Source organism: Haemaphysalis longicornis, unplaced genomic scaffold (genome assembly GCF_048455015.1).
Source record: "Haemaphysalis longicornis isolate Haplotype H1 unplaced genomic scaffold, Haemaphysalis longicornis Haplotype H1 scaffold_5, whole genome shotgun sequence".
In the NCBI taxonomy this organism is placed as follows: domain Eukaryota; kingdom Metazoa; phylum Arthropoda; class Arachnida; order Ixodida; family Ixodidae; genus Haemaphysalis; species Haemaphysalis longicornis.
Window position 1 is genome coordinate 192,170,052 of NW_027526385.1, and position 16,846 is coordinate 192,186,897.

Here is a 16,846-nt window from a genome sequence, read left to right on the forward strand (position 1 = left end):
TACATACTGCCTATCCAATGTAGATTATCGCTGAAGTGCAATACCGTCAAATATGCATATCTGTTTGTCAAACAAAAGAAAATGCATTGAGCATTGTTACAGAACACACTTGAGTTGTTTCAACAAGGGCATGCAGAATGCGAACAGCAGGCGAACATCAACACATTTCCCAAAAGGTAGCTGTGTTCAAGAACAAAGGTTTCATAAAAACGTCAAAACGTGACAAATATGTAACAAGTATAAAAACCACGCTTCAGTAAGTTCAGAAAGCAATTCAAAACAGAAAGCAATTCAAAACTTGTTTATGTTTGGTTTAGGTGTGTTTCTACTAATTTTAAAGATTTATGTAATGATGAACTCCTAGTGATCTATCAATCAAGGCAATTCCACTCCTTTACGGCACGAGGAAAAACGAGTATTTCAAGCAGTCGGTGCGAAATGGGCGGTCAGTTAGAGTTAATAAGTGCTTGTGACGTGTATCACTAGTTTTTGAATGGGAGAAATATTTGTAAGTGTCGATATTTAGCTGGTTGTGGATGAACTGGTACTTAAGTTTTAGTCTAGCGGCTAGCGCTCGATTTTGAAGAGAGGGTATGCTTGCGTTCCTTTGTAGTTCCAAGGGAGAGTCGGTTCGCGCAATGAACGAGACAAAGCGGAGACGAGACAAACACAAGCGCTTCGTTTTCTCTCTTCTCCGCTTCGCCTCGCTGATTGCGCTGCCCTGTACTCTCAAAGCTTGGCATTCGTTTTCAAAGATATCGCGCTATAACGTGTCATCTGCGTGCGGAATAACGCCTGCTAAAAGAACACCAGGACAATCGTTTTCCGACGCCCCGTAGAATAACGCTTCGTGCTCCAAAGACAAGATACTTTTACAGCTTAGCATGTTGGTGCGTGTGACACCAAAACTATTGACGGCCAGTCTGTGTCTCATTTAATTGCTAAAATCCGGTTCAATGCAAGAGAGGACGCCACCGCCTCAGAAAGCACGCAATTGCTCCTCCCACCGCTGCTTCTCCCGCACCAAAAAAGCGCATCGTGTATCAAGAGCGAGGATTACAACATTCAAATACACTTATATGCTGCATGCTTCGTCCCTCCCTAGGTTTCACAATAGTGGAGATGGCCCGGGATTTTTTTACAGGCCTTGTGTCGCTGGCCTCAATAAGATTTGTGTAATATGTGTAACCATGCCAAAATATGAAAACGCTCGTGTATGTTTTTTTCTGACTGAGTGTTACAGTGACTCAGCACACGAAGGGTTTTTTCACTATATATGCACAGAAATTGTAAAATCACATCTCCACGCTACACAATGCAAAGGAGAATTTTATGGTCATTTTTCTTCAACACATTTTTATTAAATCATTCTCAAATTGCGTTGTTGTAGAGCTTATGCTGTCCCTTTAATTAGGAGGATAATTTTTGTAGGCTTTAAATTGGGGCAGATTTTCTCAGGTATTGCTAATTAGCGGCTGGCATGTCACTAGAAATGACCGATTCCGGCATACGATAAAATCCGCAGTACTGACATACACAATTACTTGAGACTTCTGCAGCTTCGCAACGATGAGTGGTAAGCAGCGCATGCCACACAGGAGTTATAGCAACAACCAATTTTGCTTATACTGCTTGCTTTAGGGTTATGTTGGGAAATATTATGTCTGACGATAGCTGGCGTTAGGCATCATCTGAGCAAAAAAATATTTTCAACAACGGCCCAATGAAAATAATGGTAATGCAGCAGAACCTCGCAGGCAATGATTACACTTTCTGTTGAAACACGCTAATAGTCAGAATCTTCGACCAAAGTTGATTTAAATGTAATCTTCCAAATTTACAGCGACAAATTTAATAAAAGTGGTGGGAAAAACCGTCGAAAAAGTAATGCAACCTAACAAGGTATTCATCAGTAATGGTATAGAATAGAGGACGTTCCTTCTTCCAAAGGCCGCACCACTACTATTGCCAAAACAAATAAATGGTTGTCTCGCACGTCTTGCGACATTTTGTCGTGGTGGTACCTTCACGAAGTGAAAGTTTAGCAGCGAATGATGCCGAGAACCAACACAAAACGAACGGATCCTAAACACACCGCCAACAAGTGACCCTGACGAAGAAGTTCAATGCAAAAGGCCCTCCGTACAAAGCTACGCATAGAAACCATACACAGGCAAGCACCTCACGAAACCCAGGGCCTCTGAGCAAGTGTGTTATCATCCCAACGTAGCTTTGGACCGGGTAAAATTCGCACGAACTTCTTGCCAGTTCGCGAAAATAAAATTATCTAGGGATCGAACACGCTAGATTGTATAGGATGCAATGATCGAACAGCGATGTGGAAGGTGATACACAAGAATATCGGTAACTGTGGGCAGCTTGTATTATTCAGGCCGAGCTAAGGAAGCAATTCCCGTGGACGATATAGAAAGGTGGTACGGCTCTGCGGCGAACTGCAACTATAAGACTCCTGAAAGCCTGACTGGCCACCAGTGTCTTCCTGAGGACCCGGAAGATTGGTATCTCTTTATTATCCCATTCAAGGGCTGTTAGGTGCACCAGTATGAAACAGCATGCTTGGCCTAACATGTTTTTTTAGTCTAAAATTTATGTACGCTGCTTGAACCAAAATACAATGCTACATCCGCCGCTCAACACAAGAACTTGTGCGCTCCTGAGTTTCGACCTCACCTTCTGATGCTGACTGTGGAAGTTCTTCACCCGGTATTCTTGGATGTCTTTCACAAAAAGCGGACTCTCAGCCAGACGCAACAGTTCCCTTACCTTAGCAACTGGATTCCACCTGAAGCAGCAGCGAGCAATGCCGCAGTACAAAATAGGACTTCTGCAGCGACGCGGCCAGCCAGCTGCTCAAACATAGTTGCTGAGATATCAGCCAGACTCGACAGCGGAACGTAACAGTGCGTCAACAACTGGATCAGTGACGTCTGTACGGGGCATGACGAGGGTGCTTGGGCTTCATGGCCGTATTACACAGAACCTCTGCTGTTGTCTCGAGCGCGTATTCACAAACCGTATTAAAGCGGGATTCTCCAAAATAGCTCGCGCTGTATGCTTTTTTTCTGAACGACCCAACGAGAAGTGCATTGACGGTTGTGTACTATATGTTGCAGGAGGCGTGGCTACAAGGGACCGTCGCGGCGTTTAACGGCAATTTTTGCCTCCAGAAAAAATGATTGGCCACGGGCTCTTTGTAAATAGAGGGGAAAATGTGATAAAGGGAAATGAAGCCACTCTTGCGATTTACTCAAGTGAAGGACAAAGCATGGGAGCAAAATGCTCCAGCCACTTTATTCCTAATTGACCAGCTGCAATGTCATGCCGAATGTACATAATTTCTGTGAGAAATACGAGATTTGTTACCTTAATAAGGCGCGCTTTGTATAAGTCGGCAATGTAAACTACCGAGACAGGCAGGGCTTGTTTCAGTACTGGAGATTCAAAGTGGCAATGGGATGGTAAGGCCCGATTCCTGATACAAATCACGCAAAAAATAACGGAGTTCAAAACCACTGCAATGTTATGGTGCATGCAAAAGTAATTTCACTGTTAGAAAAAACCGTAAAATTACAGCGAACTTTACGCCACTGGAGCCGTAAACGCGCCGTAGGCGCTGCGAAACCGTAAGTTCCCGCTTACGGTACCTGTACCGTATCTTCAAAATACGGACGTTCAGGCCTTCCGGCACCTTATTTCTGCTTCATTCAATTATTAGCAGACATAGCCATAGCGTATAAGCAACGTACCCAGCATGTTCACTTTATTTCGGCAACATTCACATGAAATTTCTCGTCTCTACGTTTCTTCTCGGCGCAACGTGACCGGAGCACCAAGCGGGAACCGCGCGGCTGATCGCGGAGCGAGACACGCATGCGCAGACAGCCCAAGGAAAAATTTTTTCGCGCCGTCCGTGCCGTTCGGAAGCTTGCGGGCTCCATGACAGCGAGGTTCGTCAACGACGTATAGTTTCGAGATTTGTTTCACCGCTGCCAACGCTGGAACAACGAGACTGCTTCCACGGTAAGAAGTCTCCCGTGAACGTGGATGATTTAGAATTGTTTGGCTGGTGTAAGTTGTCCATGTCGCGAGCGTTTTAATGCCGCCGAACCGTTGACTGAAGGTCGCGAGCTAACCCTCGCGCAGGCAGCTTGGAGATGCGAGATAAGACTACATGTGGTCGCATCGCGTCCCTTGAGATAAGGAGCTGGGCGTTATAGTAAATAAGGTATACGCGGTCGCATTGCGTCTCTTGAGATAAAGAGCAGGGTGTTACTGTAAATAAGGTATACGCAGCGTGTAAACAACCTGTTGGCAACGAGCAAAAGGCAGCTTAGTTTACTCGCGAGTGTAGCCTCTACAAGGCGAAATTAATTTAAAAATTGCGTTGTGGGCAGTTCTGATGCAGTAGTATGATATAGCACGTTCTGTATTGCAGAAATATGCCATGCACTTTACGCAAGCTGCACGTTTTGTTCCCCCTGCTGCGTCCTGACTCAGCCTTCACCGCTAGGCATCTAGTTTATGCGGGAAAGCTGTAGCTGGGTTTGACGCAAAGAAAAATGAGAGCGTAGGATGTTATGGGGCTTTTTTTTTTTGCCTGGTGTTTACGATTAATTTAAACTACGCAATTTTTATCTAGACCAACTTCACGAAATAGATGTAACTTCAAAAAAATCTTTCTGAAAAATTTTTGAACAATGTCATTTCTGCTGGTAAGTATAGTAGTGTTTGATAACATTAATATGTATGATAATTTTATTACAGTGCTTGTTTTTCAGTGTTGGCTTTATGATTTTTATCATGCATAATTGTTTATGAAACATGTAATGCTACTCGGGCAAAAAGTATGGCTCAGGAGCCAAGATGTTCGCCGCGTCGGTTTATTGGTTCTTAGGGGCGCAGCTCTTTTTGGGATGCAAGTGTGGAAGAAAAATACCTGTCTTGAAATCTCGCTCACGTTAAAGATGCCCACCCCAATCATTAATTTGCTGCCCTCTATTACTATGCACCCATAGCTTAGTTACTTCAACATATTCAATCTCAACAATGAAACCTAATTACGTAAAAAGCAAATAACATATCTTATGTAAAGCTTAATGCGACTTTGCAATTTCTAAATGGGCAAGTTATGTTTGCAGTTCAGAATATGTTTGTAAGGATGGTGTACACAGCGTGACGACAGATGGGGACAAGTGGAAAGACAAAAAGCATGCTATTATGTCTATTTATGATTTTATGAAAAGATCATACCCCTAAGTTTATTGTAAAAATCCCACAACCAGAATGTAGCTGGCCACTCAAAAAAAAAAGTCAAGAAACCCAGGCCTGCTTCAGAGCAGTGTTAATCTGCATCGCAATTCCAAGCCGCATATTTCCTGATGACAACATAAGATTTTGGTTCTTTTATGGCAAAATGCAAGGAGCACTTATTCGTTTGTTATTGTCTATCTCAATTTATTTCTGAAGCATGCTTGGGTTTCTAAGTTACATATTATTTTCCTGCGACAGTGCATGTGCTAAAAACACGATCTCTGAAATATATATAGGTGTGTGATCTTTTTATGATAACATTTTCAAGTCAGACCGTGTTCGTGGTTGAAATACGCAGCGCATGAAGATTGAGATGGCGTTAAAGAGACCTCTTTCACTGAGCCTTTGTCATTTCTCTGCATATTTCATTCATTTGACCCCTTGCCCACATGTCTATTGTAGATTGGTAGTTGTCTTTATTTTTTCCCCTATTGCACTGTATGCATCCATGTTTACACATACCCCAGTACAGGTACCCATGTGCAGGTCATGCTTATGAAATTTGTTCTCACTTTTATGTAGTATATTTGGTAATGGGTGGCCGTTCTGTATTGTCTCTTGCTGTTCCTTAATGTGGCATTACAGTGTTGTGAATACAAATCGCTACTCACAGCAGCAGCTGTTGCTTTTTAATCATGAAACTTCAAAAGTGTTCGGGCAGGTATACCTGCCCATTACATGCACTTTCCCGAACTACAATTTTTAACATGAAAATTGCAAATTCATAGTGAAATGAGAGAGGTGAAGCTTGCCTAAGCGTTTTTGGAGAACAGCCGCTGCAGCAGCCATGCATATTTGTTAGCCATGCCATGCCATGCATATTTGTTACCCGGAAATGAGGGGTTATATTAACTCATCACAGCCAGCTCATGCAGCTTCAGATGTGAAGGCAGCCTGGCCTTTATTGTTTAAACAAGAACATCTTCTGGATCACTTTCAAAGGTACAGGTTTTCATATTTTTAGCATGTTTTTTTAATTGTAAGCCTCATGCAGAAATGCACATGAATTAATTGACTCTGAAGCAAACAAGCAAAATATGAACTCTTAGCTGAAACATTTCGTTCAAATACTCTTTAAAAGCCCTATAGAAACATTCAGGTCAGCCATTTAGGGGTTGTAACTTGTTGACAGTTAACGTAAACTTTGAAATATATGCTTAATTATTGTAATGTTTGACACAAGTTAAAACTTCGTTATTGACTCGGAAAAGGTGCGACAAATTTACTGTGATGTTCTTTCCCCATACTCTTGGTCACACTGAAGTTGGAAATTATTTGACAATAAGTACAGTAACAGCAATTTTGGCAAGTCTAGGTAAACTCGCCTAGTGCTACAGCACGTACACTGTCTTCATTAGTTTGTGCTAGTACAGGAAGAAAAATAAATTAGCGGGAATAGTATGTTTTTATCTCAGCATGGTTGCTGATCCCTTAGACCAGCTTAGTAACTTGATATGACGCTACAGTACGCGCAGAAATTAAAAACACATTCTAAGAAAAAGAAATCTCAACAGTAGCAAGAGACGTGAGCGCGAAGGCCGTGGCTCAGAATTTAAAAATTGCGCGCTTGCTGAGCGCCACCTTCTGAACGCAAAACGAACCTTCTTGCGCCATAAAAACATTCCTGCGTGCGAACAAAGCACATAACGTAAACGTACTCCGCACTCCTTCCCTGCTCTTTGTTGCTATGGCTGGTTTTGGCGGCGTGCGAACAAAGCACTCAATGTACTCTGCACTCCTCAGCTCTTGAGCTTCCGCGACTTCGCCATCACGCTCGTGATTTTGTTGTTCAGCTGTGTTCCGACCTTTTTTTGTGCTCCTAGTGCGCAACGTACGATGGGCCAGTCCATGAGCTACACAGCCGGATTTACACTGAAGCTGGTGGAGCAGGCGTTGATGCACATGGAAACCGCGCGGCTAGGCGGCACATCGTGTATGCTTCGGGCAAAAATGAGGTTGTTGGGTGGGGAACAGGGGGATTTCCGTGTGTTTCGTGGGTCTAAAGAAGGGAAGTTTTTTGGTGTCGGAAAAGAAGTTTTGGAGTGCCTTGATAGCACGCAAAACGGTGCGCTGTGGGCTGGCAGCAAATGTGAGGCGGCAAGCGACTTTACTAAGGAGGGTATAGCTCCATGGCGAGTACGGACCCACTAGCATGTTGCGAATAAAAAAGAAATTTGATTACATAATTACCTACGTGTTTCCACGAAAATGGCATGGCTCTGACAGTGCTTCTCTGAGCAACTTTATTATGAAATTTCGACCTTTAAAATTGGAAGTTTTGTCCTGCATAATCAACCCTCCCCCCAAATTCATGCCGAATTTTCTGGAAAAAAAGTGGGTTCATTACGTGAGTAAGTACGGTATGCTCAATCACCTAAGAACAAAGGTTTTGTATAGTTCGAGTGGGTAAGCTCAAGCTAGGCATAAATGCCTCGCGTGTGAAAAAAAACTCCAATGGTAAATGCAATTTTGTGTTATTGAATGTTAATGCCATGTTATTATATGATCTCTTTAGGCTCACAGGTGTCAGCCTCAGGGGGAAGCTCGGCGGCGTGCCAAAAGAGGAAGTGGCTGAGCTGGTGTTGTTCATTCGGTCCTCCTCCAAGAGCGAGTGCGTTCTGGAGTGGGCCCTGAAGATGGAACAGGCTGGAACTAAGCTTGGCAAGGAAAATGCTGATTCAATCTGCCTGATCCCACTGCTGGTGTCCTACTTTGGTGACGACCTGGAGAAGATAATGCAGCTACACGAGGTAAGAGTGCTCCCATGCCCAAGCAACCACCGGACGTCCGTTGGCCGTCCGCCGTACGTCCATTCCGGCTCTAGCGGACGTCCGTATGACGTCCGTTTCAGGGCCGATGGACGTACCATGTACGTCCGTTGGACGTCCGGTTTTAACACTTCTGTACGTCCAGTCGGACGTCCGAAATTGGCTGTATTTTGGATGTTCAGTAAAAATTTCCAGAATCACATAACGACAAGCTAATGTCCTTACAACGAACAGTACAGTACACCGCGCAAGGCTAGCGCACTACCAAGCAGACGCGGGGGGGGGGGGGTAAAGATAATTTATTATAACCCACATATCAGGGCGCAGCGACTAGTAATAACAGCGCTGCCCTAAGAACAGAAAATTATCCAATCAGTTTGCATATAACATGGTCATACTACACACAGCATACATGAACACAGTGAACTTGCTTCACGTTATGTTAACTGTTCTCAATTCTTGTATATCCTTCCCCAAAGAGATCGTCTTTGGAGTGGGTGAAGTGCTTCAAAACAATTTAAAAATTAGGCTTAATATTAGAAGTATGCAGATGAAACTTGCAACCTACAAGCGAGGGTGTTGAGGTGCAAAATCTTTTTAATGGAAAAGCACAGTAGCTTTTCGTTTTTGCTTTTATATCCAATTTACGCCATTATTTGATGCTTCATAGTAACTTTTTACGTCCGTTGGCGGATGTCATTCAAACTTGTACATCCGTTTCTGGATGTCCACTGTACGTCCGAAAATGGACGTACAGTGGCCGTCCAAACTGGGCCTTGGATGTCCGGCTGTATTTCGGACGTCCCACGGACGTCCGTGGTTGCTTGGGTGTCTTGTATTGTAGCTGTATATCTGTGCGCAGTGATGGTTCAGCTATACAAAACAAAGAAGGCAATGTATAGTACTTTTTTAAGTGTAACCTTTTAATGATATTTATCTGTTACAGCTAAAAGAGGGTGGAAGTGAGATGGGAGAAATTTCTTCTCCCAACTTTGGGTGTGAGGATTCCAATTAGCACAGCCGGTAAATAGTGGTACCTTCTGCTGCACCCTCCACGACAATCGAGAAAATTTTAATAAGTGCCAATCCATCAGGAATGCTTGGTAATTGTTTTAAGTAAATGAGTAAAACATTCTTTACAGTAGAGTACTCTTTGTTTTCAGACCCACATTCATTCAGAGAGGTAAAAGTTGTTTTTTCTAACCAGTTTGTCGGCATTCTTTTTGCTCACCAAAATGGATGGGAAGGTGGGAATTGGGATTTCGGAGCTTCAGTTCCTTAGCCAATAACTGCACTTCGATATTGAAGCACTTGGGGTGATATATACCAAGTACAAATATTGCTATTGGTTCCTGTTGCATTGACGCAAGGCAAAAGTGCCTCGAATACTCTTCAGCTTGTTTTCTCCTGCATGCACAGAGAAATGCTGTTACACCAATAACAAAAAGATTTTCCATGTTTCTGTGTTAATACTGTCAGATAACTTTTGAAGTTTGTGAAATGCTGCAGCCAAGATGGTGTGGCAGAAATTCATTTCAGCATAGGTGTTATAGATTCTACACTCTGGCATTCACCCAGGCTCGTAGCAGCATCTGACAGGTTGGCTTTAAGCAAAATGCTATGTGTTGCTGACGTCGTGCCATAAAACACCTCCCACTTTCTTTTCTGTCATGCTGTGCACTAGTGGCGTAGGCAGACCAATATTTCAGAGGTGTTATACACCAACAGGAAAAAAAAGGTGGGACTGCTCTGGTTGCCCAAACAATATACGTCATTTTTCTCTATGCATTAATTTTGGGGGGTATTCTGACATCACAACAGCTGTTAGTTTGTCTGGTCCCATGCATTTTAAATGGAGTCCACTCCGCTCATAATGGACCCGGCTAGAGCAGTTTATCGGCTACAATAGACTAAATTTTAGGCGAAAATTTTTCGACTGAATGTTTAAAGCGGAGTCCACTCTGCTCATAATGGACCCGGCTAGAGCAGACTATCGGCTACAATAGACTAAATTTTAGGCAAACATTTTTCGACTGAATGTTTAAAGTGGACTTCCGCGGGGTCGGCATTCTTTTTCTTTGTTTAGTTTGGCGAGAAAACCTATGTCTGGCAACATTGTTGGCAGCCGGGTAGTTGGCGTAGCTAAGTTAAACCAGTGCCAGTAGCCTTGTCTTTTTTTGTGTGTGTGCGACCAGCGGCATGAGTGGCAGGGTAGCTGATTTCACGGTCGGATAAATTAAGCCCATTTAGCGCTGTCAAACATCGGGAAAAACAGGCCGACATCACGAGAAGTACAGGCCTGTCTAAGCAGACGGTCAGCTGGACCATCAAGAATGAGGCCGCAGCCGATAAACGCGACTCCGGTGAGATTGAACAACAGTGCTACGAGTGCGCGAAGTGGTGCACCTGGAGTTAAGTCTTCCCTTCGTCACAGTTTTTTTTATGTAATTAAGAACCCGGGTTCAGTGAAGGTCAGTATTTATTATTCCCATGCATGCATCAATCCCATTTCGTTTGGTGAAAAAGGTAAGAAATGCCTCCGGGGGGTTGGTTCCCGTATATTGTGTGCAATCTGCCGGTGGCCGTGCGCAGTCCAACTGGTCTAACGTTCGATTTCACAGCTGTCCATCGTCAGATTATTTCATATCAGCTGTTTCAATGACCTGACTAAAATCATAAAAACTGTGGAAGCTGCTTTGGGGGAACGTCAGGCAACGATTTGATTTGTCTGACGAATGGTTTCTGGAATTCTGCCTTGTCACGAAGGGATTCAGAGCCCAGCTAATTCTGATGGGCGCAACTGATTTTTGTAGCTGGTTAATAATTGCTCCTAGTTATATTCTTGCTTCATTTGTTCTGCTTATTATGCATCTTTACAGACTTGACCGCATGCACTAAGCCTTTTCCAAGTGCTGGTGCTAAGCTTTGGAAATTATGTTTACGCGATTCTTTGCCCGTGCGCAAACACTGAGGTGCTGCAGGCGTGTAAAAACAACAGTGTTTGTACTATGTATATGCAATATCGGTCAAAGTACCCAATTTTGCACTCATAACCCCTTCCCTTCCCCTCCCATGTCAGATACTGCATACTTCGGCTACAGCAGACGTTTTTCTGAGGATTAAGAAGGTCCTTTGTAACTGTAAAATAACAGAATAGATGAAAGGCCTCTAGATATTTGGAGACATCTTTAAAATTTGTTCTTATTGTCCTTCTATTTTTTTCATTGTGTATTAGGCATCAACAGAACTTACAGAAGAATTCCGGACCAGACTTCCTGAGTCGCCAATTATTGTAGCGCTGGGTAAGCTTTCCCAATTCATTTCCTTTGATCCCCTTCATTATTTTTTTGAAGGGTTTTGATAATTAGCTTTAAACTTGTTGAAACTTTGTATAAAATGTGATACATTTCAAGCCTCCAAGTTTGGCACAGGAAATTGCGGCATTAAAAATGGCTGGCCTGAATTACATATATTAGCCAAGCATATACTCTGTCAGGTTGTAAGTTAGCCACCCATCAATGAAAAAGAGGTTCAGGTAAATATTATGGCCACCTTGATTGTTAAGAGTATCATATCGTGATCATCAATTTCAAAAAGAGCAATGTTTGCATGCAGCACCATTGTTTTCATTGATTCAACTGGTGTTTGTATTCTGCCAGAAAAACGTCTTTTCTCTTTGCCAGATTACACATTAAATTTTTTTTGTGTGTAGTAATACAATACTGATTTTCTGATAAAACACCATATTTCCCCACGCATATAACCCACCCCTGCATATAATCTGCACCTCCACTTTAAGATGCCGAAAAAGAAAAAAAATATCCTCGCGTATTTACCGGACATTTGATTCCCGGACTACTAAAGAAAACGCGTATATTTAGCAAGTACAATACACTGACTGCAAGCCGAAAGTCACAATTCGCCATCCTTGTGTTTTCTTCCTTGTATGTTTTGTGTAATCGAAGGCTTAGCCTGTGTTACACCACGCACATTGCCGTGAAACTGCACTAAAGGGAAAACCCCATGCGTTATCTGCACCCTACTTTGCCACTAGAATTTGGGCATTTTTGGTGCGGGTTATACGTGCGAAAGAACGGTATCTATTTCAAATGTATTCTTTGCTTCCATCTGTTTTTGTTCTGTAAGGTAACCTACACATTAAGGTAAAAGAAAAAAGCTTATGTGCACCTTTTCTCAAACTTTTCTAGGCCAATCCTAAGCCCTCTCGACCACAAACAATTCAAAGAATCGGCTTTACCTTTAAATGTGACAATAATATTTTATAACAGTAAGAAAGAAAGGTGCCTTGTCTATCTGTCCGACATAAAATATTTCAGCCTCGCCCGGGACACAAGCTTGTAAATTTTTTTGCAGCCAGTACACTTTTGGCTTGGCCTAGAAAATTTTGACAAAGACTGTGTGCTTCTGTTCTGTGAAATCTGCCTGACATTTGCTTTGCGCTGCACAATGTGGACATGTATGAGCCATGGTAGCAGTTCTAGTAGTTTTGAACGGTCTGGCCAATATATATATATATGTGTTAAAGCAAAGCATTTTTCCACCCGGTTTGTATTCTTCGATCCCTTAAGGCGCGGTCACACTTGGCTGACACGGCAGTGATGACGATGCGACGGCAACGCCTACGAGTCGCTGAACCATTGGCCAACTGCTGAGTTGCCAGACTACGTTGTTATACTACGCTGACGGCGACATAAACATGTTGGCCGATGGAAAGTGCGCGTAGTGTAGCTGGCTTGCTGACCGAAGCCGCCAATAAAACCGTTTGCCCGACCAGTCGCCTGACGCGTCGTCGAGAATAGACCGAGAAGCGAAAACTGCGCCCCTACAACATTCGTGCCGCAATGAATGCAGCTCTGTTTGGTTAGTTTCTGGAGTGTAATAAACTCGGTAACGTCCATGAAGCTCATACAACTCAACACTAGCGCTAATGCGATCCGTAGCTTGGCTTTAGACGCTTCGGCCGTGTTCTTCGGGGACACCGCTCCCCCGAACTGCAAACTGCACGTGTGTGCTATCGGCTCGCCTGTACAAAAAAAAATCAGTTTCATGCAGAAAAAAAGTTACATAGGGTAATTTGGGTAATAAGGGATAAATATCGGCCAAGGTTTTTATCGTAAAACGCAAAACCAAAGTACGGCAAGCACTATCCCTGCAGTGTGAAATCGCAGTCGCAGCCGGGCACACATATTTTCGCGAGTGCTTTCGCGAAGCAGTGGAGTTGATGGCGATAAGCTATTGTGGGGGCTTCGGGGAACATTGGCCAACGGTCGGTGTCGACGCGGTGTGACATGGCCGCTGACAGCTCGCCGACACGGTGTTGGCCGATCAAATCGTCCGATGGTCAGGCTAGTGTGACTGCGCCTTTAACCGTTTTGTTTGTTGCCAGTGTGCCAGTTTTCAACCTACCGAGTTAAAAAATGCTTTCGCATTAAAACAAGACAACTCCGAGTGCACTCGACTCTTTTACAGTCTGTGAAGACAGATCAACCAGAGAGCTAGCTTGTCTTTAGTACCTGATGGCAACAGAAACAGTAATGCTTTATTTGCGTGCTTAGCAAATTAGTATTCTAGAATAAGCATGGAGAGGACAAGGATTTGTACTGGCACCTGGTTTTGCTATTACAACTCTGAGCCCGGAACTCTGATTCAGCGTTTTTTTTTTCTTTCAAAGTTCAATTATGACAAATGAAGTGTGAAGAGACTGCTCTACCATAAAAAAAGTGTAGAATGCTTGGGTCATGTTTTCAGTTTTTCAACTGATTTACATGCAATTTTAGCAGAAGTGTATGCTGAAGTGCCACTTCCCTTGCACAATCCTCTGAAATTGTTCTCACATTGGCTTGGACAACATGTTAGCAAGCCTGTATGGCTGAGTATGGCCAACTAGTTTTAACCTTTTGAAACTGTGTGTAAAGTAGCACGAACAGAGTGCAGAACTTGGTTTTAGGAAGCAGATGCGACAGATACAAGTGCCAAATTGACAATACCTGTTTACCTTATCAGAAAGCAAGATATCCTGGTCTAAGTGTTTTTGCCACGGCATGCTCAAGAGTGTGTCGATTGACTTGACCACCCCTTTTCTGGCTGCCTGAGGCAGTTCACTCCTCCTCTTGTCGTTAAGTGTGAGCACAGTGTCATCTATAAAATTCCGCTGAGGTGTGAGAAGGTTTACATTGGCCAAACCGGCCAATGTGTCAATGAGCGGCTGGAGGAGCCTTGCGCATTAGTTAGTTCTCAAGGAGCTGGACACCTTGCCTTTCACTGTCGACAGTGCAAGTGCGAACCATTATTTGATAGTGTAACGATCCTTGGAAAAGGCAGGACTTAGAATGAGAGGGAAGTACTGGAGGCGTTCTTCATAAGACAACAGCAGGAAGGCAACTGCATTAGCGCACCGTCTACCACCCTCAGCGATAAAGAAATCGGCTTCCTTCAAACTTGAGAGGTGTTGATGCGAAAGTGGAGGTAGTTAGTAACAATAGCATTTTCATTCGTTCACGCGTACGTGTTGCCGCATGCGTTGACTTGGCTGTTGACAGAGTGTGTCGGTTTCTTCAATTAAATTTCAGCTGCTAGTCCAGCGTTGTGTTGTCTCGTCTCTCCCCGTGTTTTGCGTTCTTTTTCGCTGGTTCCCGTTCCTTCGTTGAAGAAAAATCACCGGTAGTATAAAAAAATTAGAATATAAATATACATTTTGTAGGGAAACATTTCAAAACCGCCCTAGAAAAAATGTCGACTTGCGTGGAGCAGTTTGTCAGATATATAAAAAAATTTTAGTTTGCATTGTGCTCTTGCCATGCAGTGAAGCCCAACCTCCATTTCAAAATGCGCAATTTCTGGCGGTTCCCTGGAAGAAATCTGGTGGTTTGACATTAGCAGAGGCAGCAATTTGCCCCCACGTAACATAAAAACATCTTGTCAATGACCGACTTAGCATTTCCGGCCAGCAGAGTATTTGGGGCAAGCGCGCGATGCGGAAAAACATGCATGATGTTGAAAACAAAATGAAGTTGATGCTTGTTGACGCTCACCGCCAGTTATGATGTTCTGACTCGCTAATGTAGCCTTGCTTGCAGCAGTGAGGTGCAATGCGCTAGAATCATGCCCTGCAAACTTTTGCTGTTGTGTGATAAAAAAAGATCAGCATTACCAGCCTCCTCCATTGCAGTGCCACCTAAAATTTTTTAAAAGAAACAGTACAAAACGTATTGGAGACTGTCCAAACAGAGGGTTCAACTAAGAAACAACACTACACTCTGAAGATAGCCTCGTATGAAAACGAAACTGGTAGGCGGTGTGTAAGGCGGTTTGAAGCACCCTCCTCGTCGAAACTGATATCTGGTGACTGGGTCCTATCGTTTGACTTGCCTGGGAAGTTCTCATCACAGGAATTGGGTTAGGGTGGGTGAAATCAGGAACGGCAGGCTTTTTTCAAGGATCAGTAGCGGATGCTCAAGGCTTGAAGTTGGCTGAAGTAGGCTTGAAGTTGGGTAACTGCATAGTAGCGCCTATATGAATTTCGCCATGCAGAAATGAAAATGAAACAGTTGTAAACTGTTCGTTAATGGTCCTGTGGTAAGTGAAACTACAACACACCTTAGAACAACATACACAGAGGGAATAAAACTACCTAAACAGACACTGCTTGACATTTTCCGCCAATTTCTGAGATTATTACTGTCAGAGTGCAAGCCTGACGATGGAAAATCGGCTTCTGATTCACCATTATAAAGAAAAACAAACGCTGATGCAGACTAATTACCAGTGGCACATATTCTTCTTCAGTAGCGTTGACCACGCCCCTTTTCCACACCCAGGTAATGCAAACGCTTGTCAAAAATCACATTTTCATTGCAAAAATGAAAACGAAATGGATTTTGAAAGGGCATTTTCTGAGCTAACTCCAGATCGTTCCAGAAACGGCTGGAAAGCTGTGAAATGGAGCTCCCAAGGTATCTTTGGAATTGAACGGTTTTGAATAGGTGCGGTAACGAAAGAATTAAGTCGCTGTGGTTAAGTCACTTAAGAAAGAGGCGTCACTGTGCTAATAAAAGAACAGGCTAAGCCAGCAAGGAATTTAATGTGTTGGCTGGACTGACTGTTATCTGTTTATTTTGTTCTAGGTACCTAGTTGGCATCACACCAAGTGAAGGTACCAAACAGGAGGCAGCGCGGTCCAAAGAAGTGAAGTCAAAGGCCATGAAAGCCGCCGCAGATCTTGAGACATTCAAGAAGAAATGCAGCAAAGTGAGTTGCAGGCCTTTATAAGTTGTGTGGTGAACTGTATGCGTCTGTTCTGGAACTTATACACCCCCCCCTCCCCCCCCCCTAAAGAAAAGAAAGACTCCACAACCACGAGAACCCCACCCAGGGCGATATACACAGCCTCCCAAGAGGATACGCAATATGGGGGTTGTCGTTCTCCCCAGGAGGAGAACGACAACCCCCTCAGGAGGATTTCGACACCCCCTCAAAATCAAAATTCTGGATAAAACCCCTGCGTCTGTTCATGTGACTGAAAGTACTACACCCAATAAGTATTCTTTTAATCTGGGTATATTTTAAAGGAGCCATGAAGAGAAAACACAAGTTTGGTTCATTCAAAAGATTGCCTCGTTAGAATCATACTGACACCACTGCTAACGTAAACTTCGCTCTAATAAGCTATATATTTAGGAAAAAAGGGAATGGCCATGCGACCCACGAGCTCATTTCCCGCAGCAGAA

The 16,846-nt window shown here is 43.5% G+C and overlaps 1 protein-coding gene across 1 annotated transcript; it reads left to right on the forward strand.

Annotated features, from left to right (window-relative positions):
* The first annotated feature begins 3,471 nt into the window (after positions 1 to 3,471).
* Positions 3,472 to 11,460, forward strand: LOC144140057 (uncharacterized). Its single transcript, XM_077672258.1, has 3 exons — positions 3,472 to 3,479; positions 7,847 to 8,081; positions 11,335 to 11,460. The coding sequence occupies exons 1-3, from the start codon at positions 3,472 to 3,474 to the stop codon at positions 11,458 to 11,460; spliced, it is 369 nt and encodes a 122-aa protein (XP_077528384.1).
* The last annotated feature ends 5,386 nt before the right edge of the window (positions 11,461 to 16,846 follow it).